This window comes from Drosophila obscura, unplaced genomic scaffold, assembly GCF_018151105.1.
Source record: "Drosophila obscura isolate BZ-5 IFL unplaced genomic scaffold, ASM1815110v1 contig_37, whole genome shotgun sequence".
NCBI lineage: Eukaryota > Metazoa > Arthropoda > Insecta > Diptera > Drosophilidae > Drosophila > Drosophila obscura.
In genome coordinates this window covers 2,868,451-2,891,759 of record NW_024542825.1, presented here as the reverse complement: position 1 = coordinate 2,891,759, position 23,309 = coordinate 2,868,451, and the positions used below count along the sequence as shown (strand labels likewise).

General features: G+C 43.0%; 2 protein-coding genes and 1 long non-coding RNA gene across 3 annotated transcripts; 2 read left to right on the top strand and 1 right to left on the bottom strand.

Annotated features, from left to right (window-relative positions):
- Window positions 1–1,598: 1,598 nt before the first annotated feature.
- On the bottom strand, window positions 1,599–18,181 carry LOC111079689 (intersectin-2). The gene is made up of 8 exons (XM_022374952.2): window positions 17,987–18,181; window positions 17,841–17,929; window positions 6,041–6,191; window positions 3,642–3,776; window positions 3,396–3,586; window positions 2,467–2,613; window positions 2,016–2,400; window positions 1,599–1,941 (listed from the first exon to the last, which is right to left on the bottom strand). The coding sequence occupies exons 1-8, from the start codon at window positions 18,044–18,046 to the stop codon at window positions 1,795–1,797; spliced, it is 1,305 nt and encodes a 434-aa protein (XP_022230644.1). The 5' UTR covers window positions 18,047–18,181; the 3' UTR covers window positions 1,599–1,794.
- On the top strand, window positions 12,464–13,360 carry LOC111079691. The gene is made up of 3 exons (XR_002608388.2): window positions 12,464–12,501; window positions 12,554–12,903; window positions 13,125–13,360. It is a non-coding gene; the product is annotated as an uncharacterized LOC111079691 (long non-coding RNA).
- Window positions 18,182–19,698: 1,517 nt separating the features above from the next.
- On the top strand, window positions 19,699–20,570 carry LOC111079672 (adult cuticle protein 1). Its single transcript, XM_022374929.2, has 2 exons — window positions 19,699–19,806; window positions 19,890–20,570. Exons 1-2 carry the CDS (start codon window positions 19,801–19,803, stop codon window positions 20,259–20,261), a joined length of 378 nt encoding a protein of 125 aa, XP_022230621.2. The 5' UTR covers window positions 19,699–19,800; the 3' UTR covers window positions 20,262–20,570.
- The last annotated feature ends 2,739 nt before the right edge of the window (window positions 20,571–23,309 follow it).

Genomic DNA, 23,309 nt, shown 5'->3' with positions numbered 1-23,309 from the left:
TGCCCTTCTTCCCTGCACTTCCTCGGAAACAAATCCTTGGGCATGGCAGACACAAACAGCCCGCAAACCTGGCAGACAGAGAGGCAGGACCACCACTCAAGAAGTCAATAACCGATGTAGCGACTGGCCGCAGGCCGCCAAACAAATGAAAGACACTTTAAAGTGAAATTTGCTGTGCGTAATGGAGTCCCACAGTCCCACCTGATTGTCCCCTCCGTTCGATTCGATTCGCCTTGGTATTGTTTTCAGTGTGTGTTGTTTTGGCCTAAAAGGCGGACCCAAGAAAATAAGCATATATAGGGGTTTTCTTTGCCAATTGCCTGGGGCAACCAAAGATGACACTTACCCCAAAAAAAAAAACAACAAAAAAAAGAAAACCAATAACAATGCCATGCTGTAAAGTACAAGTGTGCCATGGCACAAGAAGGGAATGGGGGAAGCCGTATGAGAAGTTGGCAGAAGTCATATATTTTTGTTTAATATCTGGACTATTTTTAGTCATGCTCTTGTTATTTTTTGTTGTGACTTTTTTATCTGCTGCTGCTTCACGTTGAAATCGTCTTAAACGATTTTTGCGTGCTAAATTGCATCAGGCCACATGCCACCCACACACACACCTCAGACAGGGGCTTGCCTCCATTCAAGTGCGTCACGCCTCCCTCGCCTGTGGGGCTTGTGCAATCGGCGGCATATGTGTCGTGTCGCTCAAAAAGCGCTGCGACGTGCAATTGATAATGATATTATCGCAAAACTAATTACGCTGAGATTTTTGGAGTGTTGTTCTGGAAAACTTTTTCGCACGGATTCCGAATAGATTAATTGCACTGTGCGACAGTCATTTTGTACTTTGCACGAGAAAAAATTTAGGTGTGGGCCGTGATGAGTAGATCACTTCCTCATACTTAAAATTTGCAATATACTCACAAAATCTTTATTAAAAATTCAAAAACCGCAATTCGATGACTCTTTGCATTTTCATAATTTTTACTCAGAACCTGCAGCGCGGATATCCACAAAAAGTAATAGGTTGCCAAAAAAATTGTAGTACCTTTCCCAGGATTTTTGATTCGTGGTAATAGAATGTATATATCTGAAGATATAGCGACTCAAAGTTTAAGTTTTCTATCATTTTTAATGTTTCTTCAACTTTGGAATTTTTTTCTAAATTTTTTTTTGTATGAAATGGTATTATTTTTAGACATGAACTTTCTAGTGCCATCTATTTTTCTTGATTTCACATTCTCAAAATTGTCAAAAAAAAAAAAATTTAGTCGAGAGGTTTCCGGGCGTAACTGATACGCAGAACATCCCCCACCGTATCTCCCGCTAGCCGTATCACTAAGCAAATATTTGTAGCATACTTGTCGGCGGGCACGTGAAATGTGCAATAAACCGGATGAGTCGCCGCCCAGTGCCCAGCGCCTGGTGTGTATTTTTGGATTTTTCGTTACGTTTTATTTGGTATGATTATATGGCCCTTATATCGGGCCTCGTCAACTCGTTACAGCCTTAATTAAACCTAAACCCCAATGACAGATATCAACAATCAAATATGAAGCGACTGAGTGACAGTTTTCTGATTCCAAACCCCAATACCAATGATTGTATTATTATGTGACGAATCGTTGAGGTTTTGCACAATTTTTGTGAAATATTTCAATTTCAAAAAAACAACCAACAGAAAAATGAAATTTTTGGCCAAAAACTTTGTAAAACTTTTTTTTTTGAAAAGTGGTGGAACAGGAGAAAACACAGACAGATTCTCGCTGCTCAACGATTAGAAAAAAAATTCCTTTAGGCTGGCTTAGGCTCCGGCTCGTGATCGGAGCTGGGTATTTCGGCCTCTTGCTCCTCGCCGCCCTCCTCTTCGCCCTCCTCGACCTCCTCAATAATGTCGCCCATGATGATCTCTTCAGCCAGTAAATAGAGTTCGCGAATGTCCTGAACCAGAGGGTGGAAACAATATTAGAGATGTGTTAAACCTGTGTGCAAAACATTTTCTGAACCGAACCCACCTTGGCATTTCGTAGGGCCACAATCTTCTCATCCTCAAAGCGCAGCTGATCGTACTGCTGCTTGGAGATGAGCAATCCGCGATTGAACTCATCCTCCATTTCGGTCTCCAGCTCCTCGGCATACTGCTGCTTGGCCAGTGTCAGGCTGATGGCATCCTCGCTGACAATGGTGTCGTCGGAGATATCGGTGGCATCGTCCAGATACTTGCTCTGCAACGCCTCATGGATCGAGTCCATCGATGTCTCACGCATCATCTCAATGCTGGATCGGTGTGCATCCTCCATAAACTCATTCAACTGTTGCGCCGTAATGGGGGTATTGGTGTCCTTCAGTTTACCCTCCAGCTGGTTCCGTATACGCAGCTCAGTTTCGCGGAACTTTTGCCTAAAAATCAGCAGGTAATTTGTACATCGGTGACACATGCCCCAGAGATTTTGCATTGCACTTTACCTGGCCCTCACTATATTCTGTATGTCCAATGGATCCGACGAGAAGGGCTGGGAGATGCGCAGGGAACGCTCCTTCATTTTGGCACGCTCCATCTCCAGGAACTCCTTCAGGCTCTGCTCGCACTCGCGCCAATCCTCGTTCTCAATGCTGTGGGCGAAGCAAAGGTTTTTTTTTATTTATTTTTTCATTAGCCTCGCGATTTCATAAGAAACTCGCCAAACATTCAACTCATGCATATTAATGGGGAGAGGGCCGCTGGCTAAAATGGTTTAACGACAGCCAAACGCTGCCATCGTACGTGGCTATATACACTTTCTGGGCATGGGGTTATTAGGGTTGTTACAAGAGAAACCCTAACGGATTTGGAAAATGTTGAGCGGTTTGTATTAATAGAACTTAATTGATGGAAGAACTAAACTTGAAAGGAATGAACTGATAAATGTAGCAGGAAATTCAAGCCGTCTTTTTCTGCATGAAATATGAGAACAGTTCATATTATTTATAATTCCATATTACTTAAAAAATATATTATAATATATAATTCCTTTCGAATTTGTATATCCACTATCCAAATGCTTCAAGAATTTCCTATATTTAATCCACTCTAGGCACAAGAATTCGTTAAAAAAATTGAAGTTTGCCTTATTAGAGTATACAGCACACAGTCAAAACTGGATCATAATTTTCCGACATGCCCCAACCCCGCCCTATAGCCCGTTTAAGCCACTGGGTTCAGCCGCCGCCCACGCGTTTTTCCGCCTTCTGCAAAGGATAAAAAGCTTCGCAGCAGGCGTTGAGCGACAACGCGGAATAATGTATTGTTATTGTTGTGCCGTTTTATAATATTTTTTGCCAACTTTCCCCCTGCCATTAAACAGTCATTAGAGGCGGAGATATTTAGGGTGTGGTGGGGGTTGGGGGGGACTTACCGCAACAGGTCCATGCCTCGTTCGGCATCCTCGGCACGGTACTGCTCCACCAGAAGCTTTTGGGCGCGCTGCCTCTCGCGTTTCTTGGCCAGAAGCTCGGCCTCCTGGGCGGCATGTTGCAGGCGCTCCCGCTCCCATTTCACGCCCTGCAGCTTTAGACGCTCCGCATTCTTCTCCCGACTCGTCTTCAGCTGCAAGTTGGGTAACGGTAAACGAGTGGCTAAGACTGTGGTCTGGGGAAATCACCTTGGAGCGCTCTTTCTGTATCTCCATGTTGGCATCTTTGTTGACCATAAATATGGGATCGTCGGCCAGCTCGTCTGGTATCACATCCGACTTACCCTCAATAATAAGCATGCGTTCGCGTTCCACTTCTTTCATCTAAGAAAATATTTAATTTAACTTCAGTTAAGTTCCCCTTGATGATGGCATGACAAGCTGTTTGCCCAAATACTCGTATTTGTGGTCGTTTTTGATTAACTATTTGGTGTGTGTCTCATATTAAGAACGAATGTTGGTGGTTAATCGCGGCTGAGCCTGTTGCTATACCCAGTAAATGGAGCGTAAGAGAGGCATGCTACAGGTATGTTACGGTAAGAACAGATCTATGTAGACCTCACTGCATATACAAATTAGAGCAACGAAACGCCATATCATACAAAGGTTTTATCTGACAATGCACAAAAATGCATTGCTATCGAAAAATAAAATAAAATAAATAATAAATTAATATTGCCATTCAATTTAAGTTCAGTAATAAGGTGACGTCATCACCACCAAATCTGCTCTCCTTCGAGGACCATCCGTTTGGTCAGCATGCATGGAAACAACAACACACATAGAGTGCCATCGCTGTCTCTTTCCAGCGCTTGTCTCTCTGAGTGCCGAGAGAGCGCGTCACCTTATTACTGAATTCATCTTGGTGCCATCTCTAGCAATGCGCATAATTCGTTCACTGAGAGAGCGCCTAACTGCCTCTCTTAGCTTTACTGAGCGTCCGTTCTGTCAACGCTACCTGCGAGCTGCGTAATCAGCGATCAACGAAAGCAAAGAGAACAAGAGAACAATTGCACCGTTTTTCAGTTTGTCGCAAAGTTTGTCTGTTGTAGAAGGTTACGAAATTCCATTTTTCTCCCCTTTAGACACATTTTAACAGCAAATTTTGTATGTACAGGGTATCTCTTAGTCGAAATATCCCCTATGACGTGGCTACATTCTTCATTAACGATTAGTCTGCGGTTAATATCAAAGCCAAATGTTTCGCGTAATGGCTGCTGAGCCTCTTAGTGGCTGGCAAAGCTTTCATTTTGTCTTTGGTCTAATTTAAGGAGTCGTCCTTGGTACCCCCCAGTGCCCCACCCTCCCAAAGACATATTTATGTACATATGTACTACCTCTTAGCACTCAAGGGCCAATTTCCTGACACCTTTTACGAGTACTACTATCTGGTGCTCCGTGCCGCATTGCGCCGCTCTCGTCAAAAAGTGCAATTGGAAGCGTGAATAAAGTTTGCCTTCCTTTGGCAAACTTGCAGTTAAGGACACATATCGGACGGACAGATCTCTAAGTATCTGTATCCGCAGTGAAGCACTTTGTACTTCATAGTTTTTCGGCGCCCACCCCCACCCCCTCGCATGTCTCACAGACATAAAATAGCTCCAAAAGGCTCGGCTCTGCTCTGCTCCATGTAGTTGTACCTACGGCCGTATCTGTGCCTGTTTCTGGTCTAATTTTTATTACTTTGACGGCTTGGATTTGCCATTTTCATGTCGGAGGCTCATTGAATTCAATTGTTTGTGCTTTCCCCTAAAAATGCCCCGTAACCCCACAAGGCGCTGCAAGAAAAATGAGTGGGCGCTGGCGCTGGTGTCGGCGTCATTGAAAAACTTTGGGACACTTTCGCTGCAAAAAAAGGGCAAACTTGAAAAGGGTAAGCAAGAAAATGAAATCGCAGCCAATAAACAAGTGGAAAATGAAGCGAAAAAACTCAAACGACTAGGTGATACCTAAAGTACAAGAATGGGAAAGGATATTGTATAGGTAAAAGGTAACAAGAAAGGGTATAAGGTGTCCCATTAACCTGCTTAACTCTCCAATATTAAGGAATGAGTAAAGCAACATAATAAAAGATCTATGGTAGTTCTGGTAAGGCGAAAATTCCTCAATTCTTGAGAACTTGTTTGTCAGTCAACTGTTTAAATTCGAAATCTTTTCTTATATATAAATTATATTTCCTATATTTATATTAGTGATCTAATCTACAGGCTTAAGCATTCCTTTAAAACCATTTGATTTTTCCTAATGCAGTGACTCAAAAAATTCACACAATTTAAAATGTATCTCCCAAAACCTAGAATTTTTCTATACAGCAACTCTTTTCGTTACAAATTCACCCTTGAATCGAGTGGATCACTTTCTGCTCTTTAGTTTTGTTCTTCTACGTGACTCTGTGGCGTCAAATTTGTTTAGGACTCTCGTCTCATATTTTTTATTTATAATTTTTTTATTTGGTTAGGGGAACTTAATGAAAATTGAATTACCAACCAAACAAATTGGTCACATTTGTGTCGTCTGAGCTCTGAGCCTCCTACCTCAAAGTTAATTGGGGTAAAAAAACCAAAATAAAGATTTGGGGTTCCGCTTACCTCACGGGCCCGGATGCGGGACAGCAGCTGTTTGCGGTAATCCTCGTCAATGCGCTCCCGCAGCTCCTTCATGTAGGCGCGATCCGTCAGTTTGACCACATTGGTGCCCATGAGGCGCTCCAGACGGGCGCTGATGCGCGGCAAATTAAAACTGTTTTGGGGGTGCGCAAAACGGAAAGGTAAACAAGTGAATATTAATGAACCTGGATCATATAATGGTGTAAATGTGAGTAAAGATTGAGTCCCGGTTTAATTACGAGCCGAACCTTTCCAATCCTACCCAACCGAGTGGCAATCTGCGCTCTCCTTTAGGTGGGCAAATCCCACATGGATCCGCGGTCCGCACAGCGTTTTGAGCGCTTGTAACTCTGGGCAACGAATGAGGTCGGTTACTATAGCGCCATACCCGTACTCGTTCTTCCAGTAGCTGTTCATACGCTGCGTTTGCCAACTGCCGCCGCCGCCAGTCAGTCAGTGGATTTTATTATATTTTTTTTTTGTTGGTTGCGAAACACCCGAGACCGACAACACAAGGACAAGGAGGCACCGCTGGAACAAGGAGCACCGCTCCGCCGACATTCGTGGCTCGGTAACTTCTGCCAGGCGGCGCGGCCGCCGCCTCACAACAACCCACTCAAACACTCTCTCTCTCTCTGCGGCATAGTGTGACGAAATCTAAGCTTAAAGGGTTTATTCAAAGGGTCACATTCTTTGAGAGTTAAAGCAGCATTTTTGGATGAAGTTTGGAAGGCAGCGTAAAAATCTTGTAATTGCATCTGCTAGAAATTTATGGCCAGCTATGTATAAAGTTCCAAAAATCTCTGCCAATATTAAAGCTCAAAAGTGTATGATTTTCACTGATTAATAGGGAATTGCCAGAGCTATGTATGTACATCTAGTTGCTATAATACCAATCGAAGTTACAGAAAAAGGTACAAATATGATCAGTGAAATATCAGTGATAAGCTTTTCTATTATACGAAATTTAAATGAGTTAAAATTCCAATATTTTTCACAACGAACAGTAGAAATTTCTACAAGAAATCACAATATATATACGCGCCATTTATGAACGATCGGAAAGTGAGTAAATTGCAATCGGTTGTGGATACATATACATATATAAATATAAAAAATAACAGATATAAATGCCCAAATTTAAGCTATTTTTTTCAATATTCTATTAATATTCCATTGCAGTTTAAACTTTGCCCAAGCGAAATTATTATATTTTCCCGAAAGTAAACCCATTTATTTGAAATATAACAATTTAAGTTTCGATTTAGTTCTAGCAAAGCTTATTCTCAATTAAAAAACTTAAACTTTTCGCCTACTTTTCGTTTGCACCCACCACAAGCCACTGTTCCGAGCCTGGGGCTCATATTTTTCACATGATATGCACACCACCAGCCAGCAAGAATAACAAGAACAAGAACAATATATAACCTCACCTTACCTCGCAGTACCTCGCTCCCCATCCCCCCCAAAAAGCCGACAATTTAGTGTAATTTTAGACATGCAGACTAGAACTGTGAGCACTGAGCAGTGGCTGTGGATGGGTTTTTTAGCAGGAGAAACCTAAAGGGGGAAAGAAACTGTCTCGACTCGTCAGAGACTTTCGCTAGGCTTTTTAGCAAGACAGCAGACAGAGGAGCAAAGGGCGGCACACATGGTTCTGCCCCTTCCACTATCTATCTATTTTTTCTTGGTTTATCTATATGGTAAATAGGTATTTTATTTTCTACATGCCATAAAGCAGTTTAATGCAGTCAGGTCATGAGACCTCACATGGGGTTAGTATATGCTCCTTGGCTGGGGATTAATCAGTGTCATTCAGCTGACAATTAGTTGGCCATTCTGTGTAGAGTATAACCGCAAGTTTTGGCAACATTTTATTTGGCCTGATTCGTGGCCACAATGATTGTTGCCTGACTGCGGCTTGCCGTTTGGTTCAGAGCCAAGAAATTAACTCTAGCGTTGTCAGAGAGTCATGCATTGCAATCTGAATGGATTGATAGCCTCCTTGGGTTGCCTCCCTCATCTTCACACAGTTCAAACATTGTAAGCTTTGATGTCTTCACTGGTGACTGCGACTGCGACGACCTCCAAAAATCGCAATTCGCAATAGTTCAAAGTCATCAAAGTTCAATTCAATCAATTTCCAATTTCCAATATGGGACAGGTCCTTGGAAAAAGGGGCATTTTTCACCCCTTTATTTCAGCATTGACATTGATAATGAAATTTCCAGGACATCAATGGATGTTGTCGTCGTATCAATAACTTAGGTCGTGTGTCACATGTCTTAGGGGCTGAAGCTCTGTAGCTGGGGGGGTAACATGCATAAATTATCGTCTAGAGGAACCAATCTGTCATGTTGTCTGTGTGGCCTATCCCCTTACCCTGCTGTTACGAGCTTCGATTTATGGCTTGCCACAACCTTCCACACAACTTGATAAACGGAAGTACTGCTGCCACAGGAACACAGATATCCAGCACGTGGGTTTTTATTGCAACTTCCGCGTAACCTTACGCCAATGCAACTCCCATGACATTAGCACTGCTCAGCGGCGCATCCGTTGCCCTGTCACCAATGCTCTCTCTCGCACACAGGTGGGCCATGATTTATGGCCCTCTGATTCGCCTGCTGCAACTCCGCCTCCGTTTCTATGATTATTACACCATTTGCGGGGGACTTCGCTCGCGAGTGCAATGCGTGGGGGGTTGCGGTGCGGTTCAGTGAATGGGTTAACAACCAATACGCATTTGCTGCATAGCCATTTTTGTGGCCATATTCCGCTTAATGATACATACAGGTAAACCATAAAAAAATATGGGATTTATGCATTGGTTACACCGTGCTGCAGCTGCAGGCACTTTGGAATTTGGCTGGGTATTATTTATTTCCATGGTAAATCTTACGCGCTTTATGTATAATTTTTTTTACTGTTTATTGGCTTGTTTTCGCTGTATATATGTTATATGCTGTACATAAAAAGTGCTATAGCAGCAGGGGACGCTTGGCTATATCCCAAACGAAAAGGGTTCGGTAAAGTTGAAGGGTACCCCAGGTGAATACACTCCTTACAAGAGTATAATTAATGTCCAGATACAACTGTCTGGATACACATTTGGCTAAAATATTTCTTCGTTTTTTCCTACTCAATGTTTTCTTCTGTTTTATCTATCATATTTGGTTACTTTTTCTATTATATATTATAGTATTTCTGTGCTGATTTTTATAGACAAACATTTGGTCTTTGCTTCTGTTCAATTATCGGGTTTAAAGTGTTTTCTTTAACTTCATTTTGTCAGGGAACTTCTGCAGTACCCAAATAATTATTATTTATTATTACTATTTTTTTTTAAACTTCTTTTATTCAAGAATATCTTTTCGCGCTCTTTTCTGATAATTCTGTAGACTTTGGTATTTTTTTACATTTTTCGTTTACCAATTGTACATCTAGTGACAGCTCCGATTCTGATATTTCTAAGGGGACCTCTTTTTTAGGATTGCTTCAAAATTCTGTGGTATTTACTTTTAAATAGTACTTTTAAATGGATATACTCCCATCTCATATACCTCTTAAAGAACTTGGCTGATATTAAACCCATTTCGATACGTCTAGCTATCTGAGACTTCCTGGCAATGTGTCAAAAGAGCAGTGGCTGGTCTCCTGTCTCCTGTCTCATTGATGACATTTATGACCTAATTAGCGCCTCTTCTTTGGCCTTTTGTGTGGAAAATGGAACCATATTAGTTTACAGCCTGGCCCCGTCGTCCTCGTTGTCATTGGCTAATTGAAAGGGAACTATAAAACTGAATCCCTACTTCCTTTTCCTTACTTCCTGTGCAAGGATGCCCTGCAAGTATCTGTGTGCTATGTGCAACGCTAATTAATGCCTGGGACGTGCATAAATTTGCCGAAGAGCCTGACATTTATGTCTTTTGCCTTTTGCCAGTCGCCATTTTGCCATTAAAATTGATAATTGCAACACGTAGTGGGGCGACAATAAATATCCCTAGGATGCTGAGTGCCTTAGCTGCGCAGTGGAATAATGAAATGTGATTCTGTTTGCGGGTTATCCATTACCTCGGCTCCGGCTCCAGATTGCACTGCACAAAGTCAATGAGAAAATCCTCCTCCATCTCCATCATGTTTGACAGTTTTCGTATACGTTTCTTTTTCGATTTTTTGGCCATCACAGGGAGCACAGCTCTGGGAGCACATTAGTGCATCATTTTTGATGGCACGGGTGTTGGCACGACTGGCTGATGCGGGAGGAACTTGGCGGAACTTTCACTCAACAAGGGCGACCGGCGAATGGGGCGACCTTTGACTGGGATTCCTGGTTTTGGCTGGTGCTGGCTGCCACACATGTGTGTGGCGTCGAGTGGCAGCCGCCAGCGCTCCCACTATGCTTTCACTTTTACTTTCACTGTCGCTGTAGCTGTCGCTGTAGCCGTTTCGCCCTCTCATAGTTTCGCGTTTCGATTCCTGTGCTGGCATTGCCTTTCCAGCTCTGGCATTGTCCTGGCAGGTGGAAGGAAACGCGTCCTCGTCGTCGTCTGCCCTCCCCCATCGCATGTTGTGTTGTTCGGGAACGCAGCGTAAAGCGTTTTAATGTTAGGCGTAATGACATGACACCAATGTCAATATTATGACAAACTATACGACGCGGTGTGTCAACAAGTTTGCCCCCATTGTGCGACGACTACACTGGCCAAAGATTTGTGGACTCTAAAGGCAGTGTATAAACGTTAAAGGATTGCTGCAGCTGTCAGCTATTAAAAGAGAGGGTTTTCGCTTTACTGGGAGTCTGGGGGGTTAGCCAGGCAGTGCGGTGATAATTTAAGACAGGAAACTTTAAGGCAAAAATGCCTTGATGAATGCTCGATGCATCGATGCTCGATGGATACTGAATAAAATAGATTTTTCGATGATCTCAGAGCACGAAGATTGTGTCTGGGAGTATCTGTCGCTGGATTTCAAATGGAAGAGGATTTAAAAATGTTTCTGCCTTTCAAATCTTTAAAATCCCTAAGAAGTTTTTTGGAATTCATTCCAAATTTTTCGGGACGTTTGTTTATCGTTGTAATTCAATAAAAAATAAGAAAAATGCCATACCCGTCTCATAATTAGAATCAGGTGCACAATTTTCGGAAGACTACGGCTGCAGGAGGATCTTATTTGCATTTACTCTCTCTTTTTTTACCTCTCTTTTATCCAGCTCTCCCCTTACAGGCTCTGCCTCGCCCCCATGGAGGAGGGCAGCTGATCGGGGCTGGTGTTAGTATAAGAACAGAGAAAGAGAGACAGATGTTGCTGAAAAAACGGCGGTATTGAAACTGATAAAATATATTCGAAAATTCTCACCAAATAGCTAATTTCTCTCAGTGCAGTAAAATCGCCCAAAACTTTTGAAAGGTTTTCCTGCGTGTAGGTGACAACTCTATTTCGATTTGTATGCCGCGGCACTGGAAATCAGCTCCTCGTGCTAACCTCTTTCCTTTACTCCCTTTTGGCTTTGGCTTTGGTTTATGGCCAGCAACTGTCGGTGTTTATTTCACCGTTAGATCTCGTTTTTCCTTGCCACAGTATTTGTCTGGTTTTTCCCTAGCACAGTGTCTGTGTGTGTCTGGTCTAAGTCTAAGCACGGAATCGGTGACTGAAAGTTTTTGCCGCAAAAGAATGGCAAACTATTCTACAAAGGTAGCAAAAATCCCACGAAGCATGGTGGCTCGTGGCAAAGGGCCTGGGACTTGGCAGGGAGTCTCACATTACCGGTGAAACCAGATAACAATTTCGCTTTATGGCCGTCTTTCATGCCAACAAGACATACAATAATTTCCTCTAATCGACTCGCAGCGCGGAAATTGAGCAAACACTTTCTGTATCGAGGCCTGAGGATTGCCGGGGCTTGGGCGCTTTTAGGGGGAGTTCCCTAGCTGACACTGACATTTCAACGTGCAACAACGTTGGGCTGTGCCGGGTGGGAGGCAGTCACTTTCCCAAAAGTCTTCCGGTGCATTCTTACTTCCGGTCCATGCCACTGTGCCAATTTGGCCCCAAAAACTTTAATTGCAACGTCTTCCGGCATCGCGAAATGTGTCCGCTGACATTTCAACAAATAACTTTGACGGTTCCTTTTCGTTTTGGCTTCGTTTTAGTCCGCTTTCAGTTTTTACTCTTCGTTTTGAGTGCTTTGTGGCTTCAGAGGATACTCCATTGTCAGCTCCACTTTATGTCTGGTGTGTGGGTCTCCTGGGGCGTCTGCTTTTCTCTCTAAAACTCCCACTGTTTTTTCTGTGCCACCCACTTTCCATTTGGGTGTTAAATACCATTTTTGGTGGCAGTTTTTGATGGAAATCGCATTATAGATTTCTTAAATGTTTTTTTTTTGTATTATTTTTCGTTTTTGTAGCATAGCTAGCCCACTTCGGGGTCCTCGCAACCAACAGGTGTGTGTTTGAATGTTGTTATTTATAAAAAATTTGATGCATAGTTCAACAGATATCAACCACCTGCCTTCCACGTCGGCGGCCGCCGCAGCGGCGACATATTCTTTCGCGGGACAAGCGTCCTCAACAACAGCGGCAGAAGATCCCGAAGATGTGGACAACATTGTTAACCCCGTTATAACTGATCATATGCTATATATTTTTGCAACGTTTGATAACAAAATAGACGTGGGAAGGTAGAAAAGAAACATAAAATTTTTGGAGCGCCCGGCACATTTGGATGAGATGAAGAATGGAAAGATAAACTTACTATCCTCGTTAACTGTGTTTGTTAATCATCCCTTCGTTATCCATTTTGACGAATACCATCTAAAGCATATGGTAAGTGTTTATTTAACTAAGGTAAAGAATACACACTAATAATTTTTAAATATTTTCAGCCCTACCTTAGGACACCCAGCGATGAAGGAGACGTTAAAATGAGGGCACTGGCATTTTCTGCGTCTAACATTGACGGCAGTAATTTCAGATTTGTTTATATCCGTGTGGAAAGTAACAATTTTATTCAGTAAATGTTAATGTATCAAATTTTTAAAATAATCAATTCATTTTCTATGCAACAGGTCCCAATTTATATTGACAGAATTAGAAAAAGACAATCAAAGCTTGGAAGCGAGAAAATTAAAACGGCCCTTGATATGGTTTTAAAAACAATCGTCGATTGGGGCTTATCCGACAATTTGATGGCAATTGTGTCGGATCACAACAAATCAAATTTTGACGCCCTACACGTTGCTACATCAAAGCAATTCCCTGTAATATGGGATATCTTCCATCAGCGGAATATTCCTTCATTCGTACTCAAGATGGATGTCACAGTTCAGAAGTTGTACGAGCTGAATTTTACAGCAGACAATTGGTCAGCTATATTTAAAGGAAAGCCGACAAACCCAAGCAATAAAACGGAGGTGGATGGCATACAGAAAATGATACAAAAATACTTCGCGACTGCCGGCAGACCACCATTACAAATAAACCGTATTGACCCAAGCAAGTTCGAAATGCTGGGCCGATTGCTAGCGACTCATATGGCCAATATAATGATGTATGCTACATCACTGCCATTTCAAATGACGGAATTAAAAAAAAACCAATTATATTACGTTACCCGTATTTTTGCCCTTATTTTGTTAATAAACACTCCAAAATTCTCAGCAATTACTCGCTAAAGCAAATATTTATGATGAAAACAAATTTAAAATTTTATGCGACAATTTTTAAAGAAATATTTTATTTATGTACAATATTGACGAGGAAGTGTGTGTGCGGGTCCCTCGGTTCAAACGCTGGGCTGGATTACCTTTTTTTTCTAAAGAAATTCTTTTTATTTGCGCCATTTTTGAATAAATGCTGCATTATGCACAGCAAAATCAAGGAAAGCGTGGTTCGAAGCGTGCACGGACTTTCCTTTTTTTTTTCTTAAACAAATCGTTTTTTCCACGGTTTTACAGTAAAAATTACATTTTAAAATTGTTTTGATTTTTTTTTAAATTTAGCTGGCATTAATTAAATATTTAACTGGTAAAAATTTAAAAAGAGCTTTTAATTTTTGTTGTTTTTTTCCCTATTAAATGTTGAAAAAATACCATATGAAAATTACAAAAATTTTACTTGAAAAACAGGAAAAAAATACTTGGCTAATATTGTACGAGTGAGTTTGTGTCTTTGCTAAGCACGGAAAGGAACGCGCGCTGGTTTTTGTATTCGCTAAGCTTTTGATAAAACTTTTTCTGCCTTTGATACACTGAACAAAATGATTGACTTTTGCTTTACAATGCTTTACTTTTCGTGCTCTAGAAAGTAAATGCTGGTTTTGAGAATGGTTTTCAAATGTATATTCGGATATTTTACTGGTGTAAAACTCAGGCCAATAGCTATTTAAATACCCATCAAAATTATATAACTTAAAGAATTTAAGCGCCGAACTGGTGATAGATATTGCAATAATTTCTGCTTGTTATGTGAAGAGGAAAGAAGAATCTGCACGAAGATTAAACTTAGACGTCATATTTGAATACTTAACTCTGGATATTTTTCTTAGATATAAAGAAGGTGTTAAAACTTCTATATTTTTCTTCATACATTTTACTTTCTTTTTATTTTCTTTTAGGAAAGACGAGAAACACATTGATGCAGAATTCAGCTGCACTTCAATCTAGGCTTTGCCTTCATAAACGCGTTCTAAACTCCGATAAAAATATATCCCATTACTCATATAATGTTTGCTACCACAAACAAATCCTTAACCCAGTCGGTAGGTTTTCTGCACTCCCCTAAATAAATCCCCAGCTTAGTCCCAAAATTTATATCGTTCAACTATTGAAAATTCTTCCCATAATATATACCCCAACTGTCTCTAGCGTATAATTCTTACGTGCACTTGACCAGATCCTGCAGGTCCTCCGCTGACAACGCATACTCCGGATCCAAGCTGGTTCCATGTCGTTTTTTGCTTCTACTCCGAGGCTTGCGACGCAGCCCACTCGCAGGTTTCGAGCCCGATCGCAGCGGCAGGTTATCACTCGACTGGACACTGGTTCTGGGCGGCGGGGTATCCGAAATGATGGCCATGCCAGCGGTGGAGCGATCGTCCGGATACTTGGCCGCATTTGCAGAGGCACTGGCCGCTGCCGCTTCCTCGGCCTTGGCCTTCTCCGCAAAGCTGTCGCGTCGCCAGGAGGGCGTGAGGGTGCGCAGCACATTCTGGGTGTCCGCATAGCCCTCGTAGTTGTAGCGTTTCCGCAGGCTCAGCCCGGACAGATACTCGAGCGTCTGCCACACGTTCATCTTGTTCGCACTGTAGCAGGGCTCATCGCCGACTGACCAGCAAGCGTTGCGTGCTATGCGCTGGGCCAGGAGCATCGTCACGGTGGCACAGCGCTTGCCTGGCGGCGGCGGTGGTGCCCATTCCCGCGACTCGGAACGCGCAACAGTCGCCACTGCTCCGCCCTGGGCCCGAGCACCTGTGAGTGACATATGCGGAGCGGAACAGTTTGTTTAGCAACGTCCCTCGGCCAGGTGTACGGTTTGCACGTCAGTTGTTTTGGATAGCACAAATTGAAATGTAATTAAGTTTCCTTTCGCTGTTGTGCATTTAAAAAAGTTCGTCCTCAGTGTGGGGACTCATGGATGGCACTATGTGAGCTATAGTCTAGTGGCGTGCGAAGCCTCCGACGACCGAACTTTATGTGAGAGACGCGGACGCGGACCCCTGCCGATCCGTGCCCGTGTCCGTTGCGTGGCAGCCACGCGTTCGTACTCCGGGTGTTTATTGTATCCATTTTGCGCCATTAAAAATAATATCATTCTGATTGAGTGACGCGCCGCTTAAGTACTTTCTTCTTCTTGTTCTTCTTCGCTGTCCTCGTACTGACACCATTTTCCGCTTCATTCGCTTCATTTTGATTTCCCTTCTTTTTTTTCTTTTCTTTTCTATTTTTTTTTATTGAACACGCAAAGTGTCGGGGGGTCGGGGCATCGCCAGAGTGAATAGAGCAGCACATTACCCCGTTCTGTCCTGTGCCCATTATATTCGGTTGCATTGTGGATACGCAGCTTAGACGAAACTTTGAGTTATGACCCTGCCGATGAACACCCTTCCCTCTGCTTGGGGCATAAACTTTAGATTGATGGGCGTGTTTTATGGCTAAGCAAGGGATACTTTAACTATTGATATGCCAAAGAGTTGGGGCTACGAAATGGTGGCAAGTGGAGAGCTAAGTAGTGTCAATACTGAAGGACAAAAGGTTGACTGATCGATTATACATTCTGCAATTGGAGTGTGGCTTTGAACTGATCAACTTTCTTTGGCATTTCTTTTTAGTCTTTGGAGTAATAAATCATAATCATTTATGGGTGTGCCTGGCAAGTACTTTATCTATGGGTTTTCTTAGGGGTTAAATTGGGGTGACTTCAGGGAATTTATTAGCAGATGAAACTGATCAACTTTCTTTTCCAGTTCTTTATTCTTTGGAGTAATAAATCATAATCCTTTATGAATGTACTTAGCGGGTGCTTTATCTATAGATTTTCTAAGTTAACTTGGGGTGACTTCAGGGAATTTATTAGCAGAAGAAACTAAGAGTAGTATATGGTAGATTTAAAAAATTTTAAGGGAGTGAAGAGACAAAATTAAGTGAAAAATTAAAGATTTATTTTTGAAGAGTAAAAGAAGAATATAAAGTAGCTCTCTTTTAAATGCATTTTCCCTGCCAAGTCGAGTGATTCTACATATCAGATTCGCAGAGTACTTATTTTATACATAATGTGTTTCAGTTTCAAGTTTAGAGATAGTTTTAGCAGATAACCAAAACGAAAGACCATTGAAAGTTTATGCCGTTAACAAAGGGAAAAGTTCCAAAGAATATTCGGAATTCCATTACCCACCGTAAGTAATAGTTTCTTATTTCATTGACACCTGCCTTAACCTTGAGGCAGGAACCTTCCATGGACAGTGACACCACAGAGAGAACTCGTAGGACAAGCCGCGAAAGCCGAGCCTGCACTGGGTCGTCAGCCAGTGAGTTAAAACCAAAACCAATTTCCCTTTTCCATCACTTGTTCGCCCAATTACTTGGCAAAGTTTTGCCCATCGGCTGCACTTGCTCCAGGCCCCCACCTGACCCCCCATCGTGCAGCCTGGTTGGTGTTCATTTGCACTGAAGGAGGAGCTGAGGCATCTATCAAATGCTTCGTTAGCATCGCGTGACTAAACTTCGTACGGAAATTAGTGCCCTCCACTCAAGGGAGCTTGGGGGCTGCCAGAGGAAAGGAGTTACAAGAGGAAAGGAGCAGCCAGGAGCTGCCAGAGGAAAGCAGCTGCCAGAGGCACAAATTTAGGAAAGTTTTAAGTTTTAGGCAGCGAAATGAGGCAGCAACGAGTGGCCTAGAGACAGAGATAATCTTATCAGACGGCGATGTGATGCAATCGAGTGTAAGTATTTCCCCACGAGAGTGTTGTGTTGTGTGTGTGGGATTGCCATGGAAATATGTATTTGTGGGTGTGGTTCCACGGGTGGCATTACTTTACCCTACGCCTGACAATTTGATGGATGCAATAAAATATTATGAGCATGGAGCGCTACGGCAAAGAATCTTAATTGAATGGCAGCCAGCGCAGTGGTGGCGCCAATCGCTGTCAGAACGAAACGACCAACCAATCGACCAATAAACCAACAACACTCGATGGCAATCAGTGCTGGGTGCACACACACACACACGTGTCGTGTCGTGTCGTGTCGTGGCTGAGAGGGAACGGGCATTAAATGGCTTGTACTCACGCAACAATGACATCGGGATCCTCCCACCATTTCTTGTGTGAGGGCTGCAGCAGCAGACTAACCTGTCGCCAGTGGTTCTTGTGCACAACCTAAGCGGAGTCTCATTTGAATAATTGCACCTCTAATTTCGGCTTGCAGCTGCTCACCTTATACTTCTTGGGATCGTAGGCACTGTGATCTTTGTCGGAGAACACCAGACGTGCCATTTCGCTGCGCGTATTCCCTTTACCTTTCTTGTGTTGCTTGTTACTTATATTTTCGGTTGAAATATATATTGGGTCTGTTGTGTTTTGCAGGACTGATGATTTTGTTTTGCCAACTTCTCAGTTTGACAGTTGACTGAAAGGTGATTAATGTAAAACAATTATTTTGGAATTATTATGATACTTATATTTATGTTTGGCAGAGTAGCTGTAGGCTACATTTAAAGTTCGAATTAATGGAATTTTATACCAGCCGAAAGAGAGTTTATTTATGGCCTATTTATATATAGCCTATATATTATATACATATATATTTTGTATGTATATATATTTTTATTTATTTTTGATATTTATATTTATTTTTCCAACATATTAATGTTGGACTTTTTTAGTCAGTTTAGTTCAGATAAATTCTGTATCGAAAAATTAAATAAATAAATAAATGAGTGAAAGCCTTGCCCTCTAAATATTCTTTCTAAAAAGTTGCAATAATTTCTAGCCAGATCTTTTCTGTGAAAGGCAATGACTGACTTAAAAATAGTATAGCAAGCGATATCTTCTGATTCTCCATGGAGTTTTGAAAGATTTTCGTCAGCTTTAATTAAAATACATTTAAATAATAAGAAAAAAAAACACCAAAAGTTGTAAATAAAACACTTATTTCAGATATATTATGCAGAGCGTCTGTCAGCACACCCATCGTGCAGGGGAGCATTTTTCGTGTCAGTTTTCACATCTTTCTTGTGCCAAAATCTTAGAGAATGCTAGGAAGAATTTTCCAGGCCAATCAAAAAATTATTTCTTGGGCTTCTAAGCATCAAATTCTAGGAGTAAATTTGTTAGAGAACTTTTGTTGCATCGAAATCGAAACCAGTCAAGGGTTTTTTTTTTGTATTCCTGTTCTATAAGTCAATGGTTTTTTTTATCCTAATTCTTCTCGTTTTAAGCACCACCCTAGACAACAGCATCGAGCCACAGCATAGCCCCCGCATTAGCTGCATTAGCGATATGCAAATCCACACATCTACACAGCTATATAGAGTACATAAATGTACATATATGTATATCAGCAACGCTGGAGACCAAAATGGTGCGGTCCAACGCCTGGCAGCAGCAGCTGTTGGCGGCTGGGGGCTGGCGGCTGGCGGCTAACACATTAATTTCAGGGCAGACTTATTGAACTGAATATAATTATATTCAGCTGATGAAATTTTAATGGACAGCCAGTGTACTGTGTGTGTTTGTGTGGTACTGGGTGCCTGTAATTCGCCCATCCATTGTTCGATATTCATAGCCATGGACATGTGTGTGTGTCTGGTGGGGGGTTGCCCCCTGCCATGTGACGGTTTCAATTGATTGGACCAAATCAAATGTGTCTTGTCTGATAGCTTGTCAACTGCGGCCGTGGCTAATTGTCGCCGTACTTGAATTGTCAATGGCCCATTGGGCTCAAAGATCTCTTTTGCCCCGGCCATGAGTGGTGGGGTAGAATCGAGTTTGTTGTTTCTTGTGGTGGCGCCGCAGTTTCCGCATTTAATCGAGCAAACATAGCGAGAACAGCGAGAACTGGCCTGGCCTGGCCTGGCCTGGACTGGCCGGGCCGTATATGCTAAATGTGCTTGGCCGGCTCCATTATGAATCTCGATGGCCATGCGAACTCGCTGGATCTGGGGTTAGAGCTATAAAAACGCTGCGACCACCGGCAGATGTCAGTTAGTTACGTTTCAATCGTCGCTTAGATATCACCAGAAGCCAACATGAAGGTAAGGATATACCTTCGCCTTTTGCCATCGATTCAGTCGGGTATTAACTCTCTCTTTCCCTCTCCTTCCCGCTCTTTTTGCAGTTCGCTATTGCCGTAGTCTTGTTCGCTTTGGCCTATGGAGTCAACAGCTCTGTGGTGCCGCTGCTGACCACCATCCATGGTGGCCAAGTGATTGTGGGTGCTCCCGCCATTGCCGGTTCGGTGGCCGTTCATGCCTCTGCCGTGCCCGCTGGCGTGCCCGTGGCCCTTGCCCCTGCCGGACCCTTGCTCATCCAGTCGGCGCCTCTTCAAGCCACCGTTGTGGCTGCCCATGCGCCCGCTGTCGTTGCAGTGGCTGCACCCGAGGCCAGCTATGTGGCCAAGACACGTGGCGCCGTGCATGTGGCACCGCTGCCCGGACACTCGCAGTCGGCTGCCTCCGTGAACCTGGAGCCCGCACCAGGCACCTGGTAATCCACCAGCAGCAGCAGCAGCAGCTATGGATAAACGACCACCTTCAGACCCTTGCCCAGCCGCCCCACTCCAGTCATGTTTTGTTTTAGTGCCCGAAAGGTTCTTTTTCCCCACTTGCCAGCGTCGATCGTCGATCTTTGGATCCTCTTTGGCAGCTCACCAGCTCCACTTTCTTCAAGCAAATCTAAGTCAGCAAATCTCCGAGTACTTTCCTATCGTTTTCTCTGCTTTTTTTCTCTTGTGTTATCATCTGGAAAATTATTATTTCTTTGAATAAACAACAACAAAAAATATGTTATCAAAACAAAATGAGGGAAAGAATTAATTTAGAGGATTTCTAAGGCTCATTTTTTGACTCCACTCCCCAGCTCCCACGCCCTCAAAGTCTTTTGTTGTTGTTCTTTTTGCAAATATTAGACAGCTATTTAGCTGGCAAAAAAATCAAATCAAATCGAATCGATCGATTAACGATTAACCGATGCCAGCAATTAATCAATACCGGGCCCGGCCGCGTTCCAGCAGCGATCAGCAAGCTACTTTGAACCAGACCCAAAGCAGGGGCGTTGACGCAAAAAACCTCTCTGGAAAAGACAGCAGCAAACCAAAAGCAGGCAGGCAGGCAGGCAGGCAGCTGAACCACTTTGTTGCCAACTGGTTGGGGAGACAACAGACAACAGAGCCCAGACCAGACTCCAACTGAAATCGAGAGTACGAGAGTACGTACAGCCGATAAACTGGAGCAGGGGGCGGTTTGCCTTGATCGCCGCACACTCGCACTTGCAATTATTAATAGAAAATGTGGCATGGCGTGGCGGCGCGTAATACTCGTACATATAGTATAAAAAAAGCAAAAGCAAAGCAAAGCAAAAGCCAACACGGAGACAGACAGCACAGGCAGCACAGACCCCCCCGGTTAAGTAATGTGTCTATGCAAATTTGTTGTATTTGCAGTTCAGATCCGCCTTAACGCCCACACGGGGAGGGACACGTTTGGTAGTACTTTTTTGGTTCCCGTTTCCGTGGCCCATTCGAAATGGAATTGACCAAAATAATGATAAGCCAAAAAGTGCTTTGAGCTTTCAATAAAAGTGTCAATTGTCAAGCGATAAATTCCTGGCTTCTGGCTCTGGTGTAGCGAAGTTTTTGCTACCCAGGCAGAAATATTTGCACGTGAATATGTGTACTTTTGAGCCAGTATTCTCTGCCTTGCAAACATCTAATTATACACCTAATACACCCCACCCCCCTTGGCTGCTGTAGGGTACAACAACAAGCGGGCCAGCCAAAGCAAACAGCAGCATTTTTGCCGCCGCTGTTCGGTGTCGTGTCCGCAGCCAAGCCCCACAGCAATTGGCCATAAATCTGGCCATTCACTTTTTTTTTCTTTTTTTTCCTACTTGATACCCGGCACCGTGGCTAGCCCCACCCTGGCCTGCCCTGCTCTGTTTGCTGCGTGCGTGTAAATGCAAGACGCATGACGCAGCCACTGAATGCCACCGCACAGGCAGCAACTGCAACTGCCGCTGCCTCTGCCTCCCTCTGGTGGCAAGTTCAAGTTTACGCACTGCTCGCTGTCTGTGGTCTGCGGTGTGCGGTCTCTGTGTGTGCTTCCTGCTCAACAGGTTCAACGCACTTGAGGCAAAAAACGCATTCGCATTCGCATTTTTCTGCTGGTTTCTGGCACGCGACACGCACTAAACGAGTTCAAGTTTTTGGCCCACTAAAGTGCTGCAAAATGTACCCAGTTTTTTTGTGGGTATTAGCTCATGCCTCATGCTGCATGCTGCATGCGTGTGTGGGCGTTGATTCATTGCATTAGGGTCAGTGGACCAATAAAGGATTTAAACGTGGAGTGATTCATTCAGAGTAAGAACAGAAACCTTGAAGAACATATGGCTGGTAAGGCCTGCTGCAAGTGGGAGGCAGTTTGTTATCCATTTAAGCTGGAAAAAAACAAATAAAAAAAAAAAAAAAAAAAACATGACTGAATTATTTCGTAATATAACCAAAGTCTGGTTGGTATGTGCAGCTTTCTTATCCGCACCCACAACTGGTTGGGCTGTTGGTTGTTTGGTTGTTTGGTGGCCTAAATATAGTAACAACCTGTAACCAAATATACGCCAAGAGAAACAGAAAGATGGACAGACAGAGAGAGAGACAAGCACTCGTATCTCTGTGTTGCCTGAGACATTTCAAACTTGTTGCACTTAGCAGGGGCAGCGCACTGCAGCCACTTGCTAACGTCATAAACACACTACTAACCACCACCACCAAGTCCCATAGAACTTGTTCAATTGGCAATTATACTACGAGTAGAAGAACTCCTACTACTACTACTACTACCCCGTGTTGTGGCTCTCTCTCCCTCTCTACTTAGCTAGTTAGTTGTGACAGTTGTGACTACGATTTAGTGACAGCCGCGACCGCGTAAGTGCTTAATTATTGATTTCGCTTAATGACCATTAACCGATGGCTTTTGCATGCTAATTGTAACGGGATTAATTGCCCACAGATCTTGATCGTAAGCCAACGGTTTCAATCGATTACGTCTACGATTGGCAATTGCAACATCAGCATAAAGCACAGACCCAAAAAAAAAGGAAGGAAAATAGCAACAATTGCACTTCGGAGGCCACCACAGCGACCACTCGACCACTCGAAAATTCCTAAACTGAGTTCGAGTGTGATTGCCTCGGTGTAAGTTAATTAAATTAACTTAAATCGCCTAACAATTAAAACTAATATAAAATATTATGGCGAAATGGTCGACGGGGAATTGCTCTTAGCTGCAGGATAAAACGACTTTTCAACGCTTTAAGCGAGCAGTGTTGCAGGCAGTAGTGGGCGCAGTATCTTTCAGTGTTGTAAAGCATTGTAAGTTTAGCCTTTATGACTAATAGGAATATTAAGTTCACATTTTCATGCGCTAATATAGAACAACTTCAACTATTCAACAGTTTTAAAATATATTCACAGTTTGACAGAACCAGTGTTGTAAAACGTGCTACAGGAGTTCGTTTTCTTCTCTACTCAGACATTCAGTGTTGT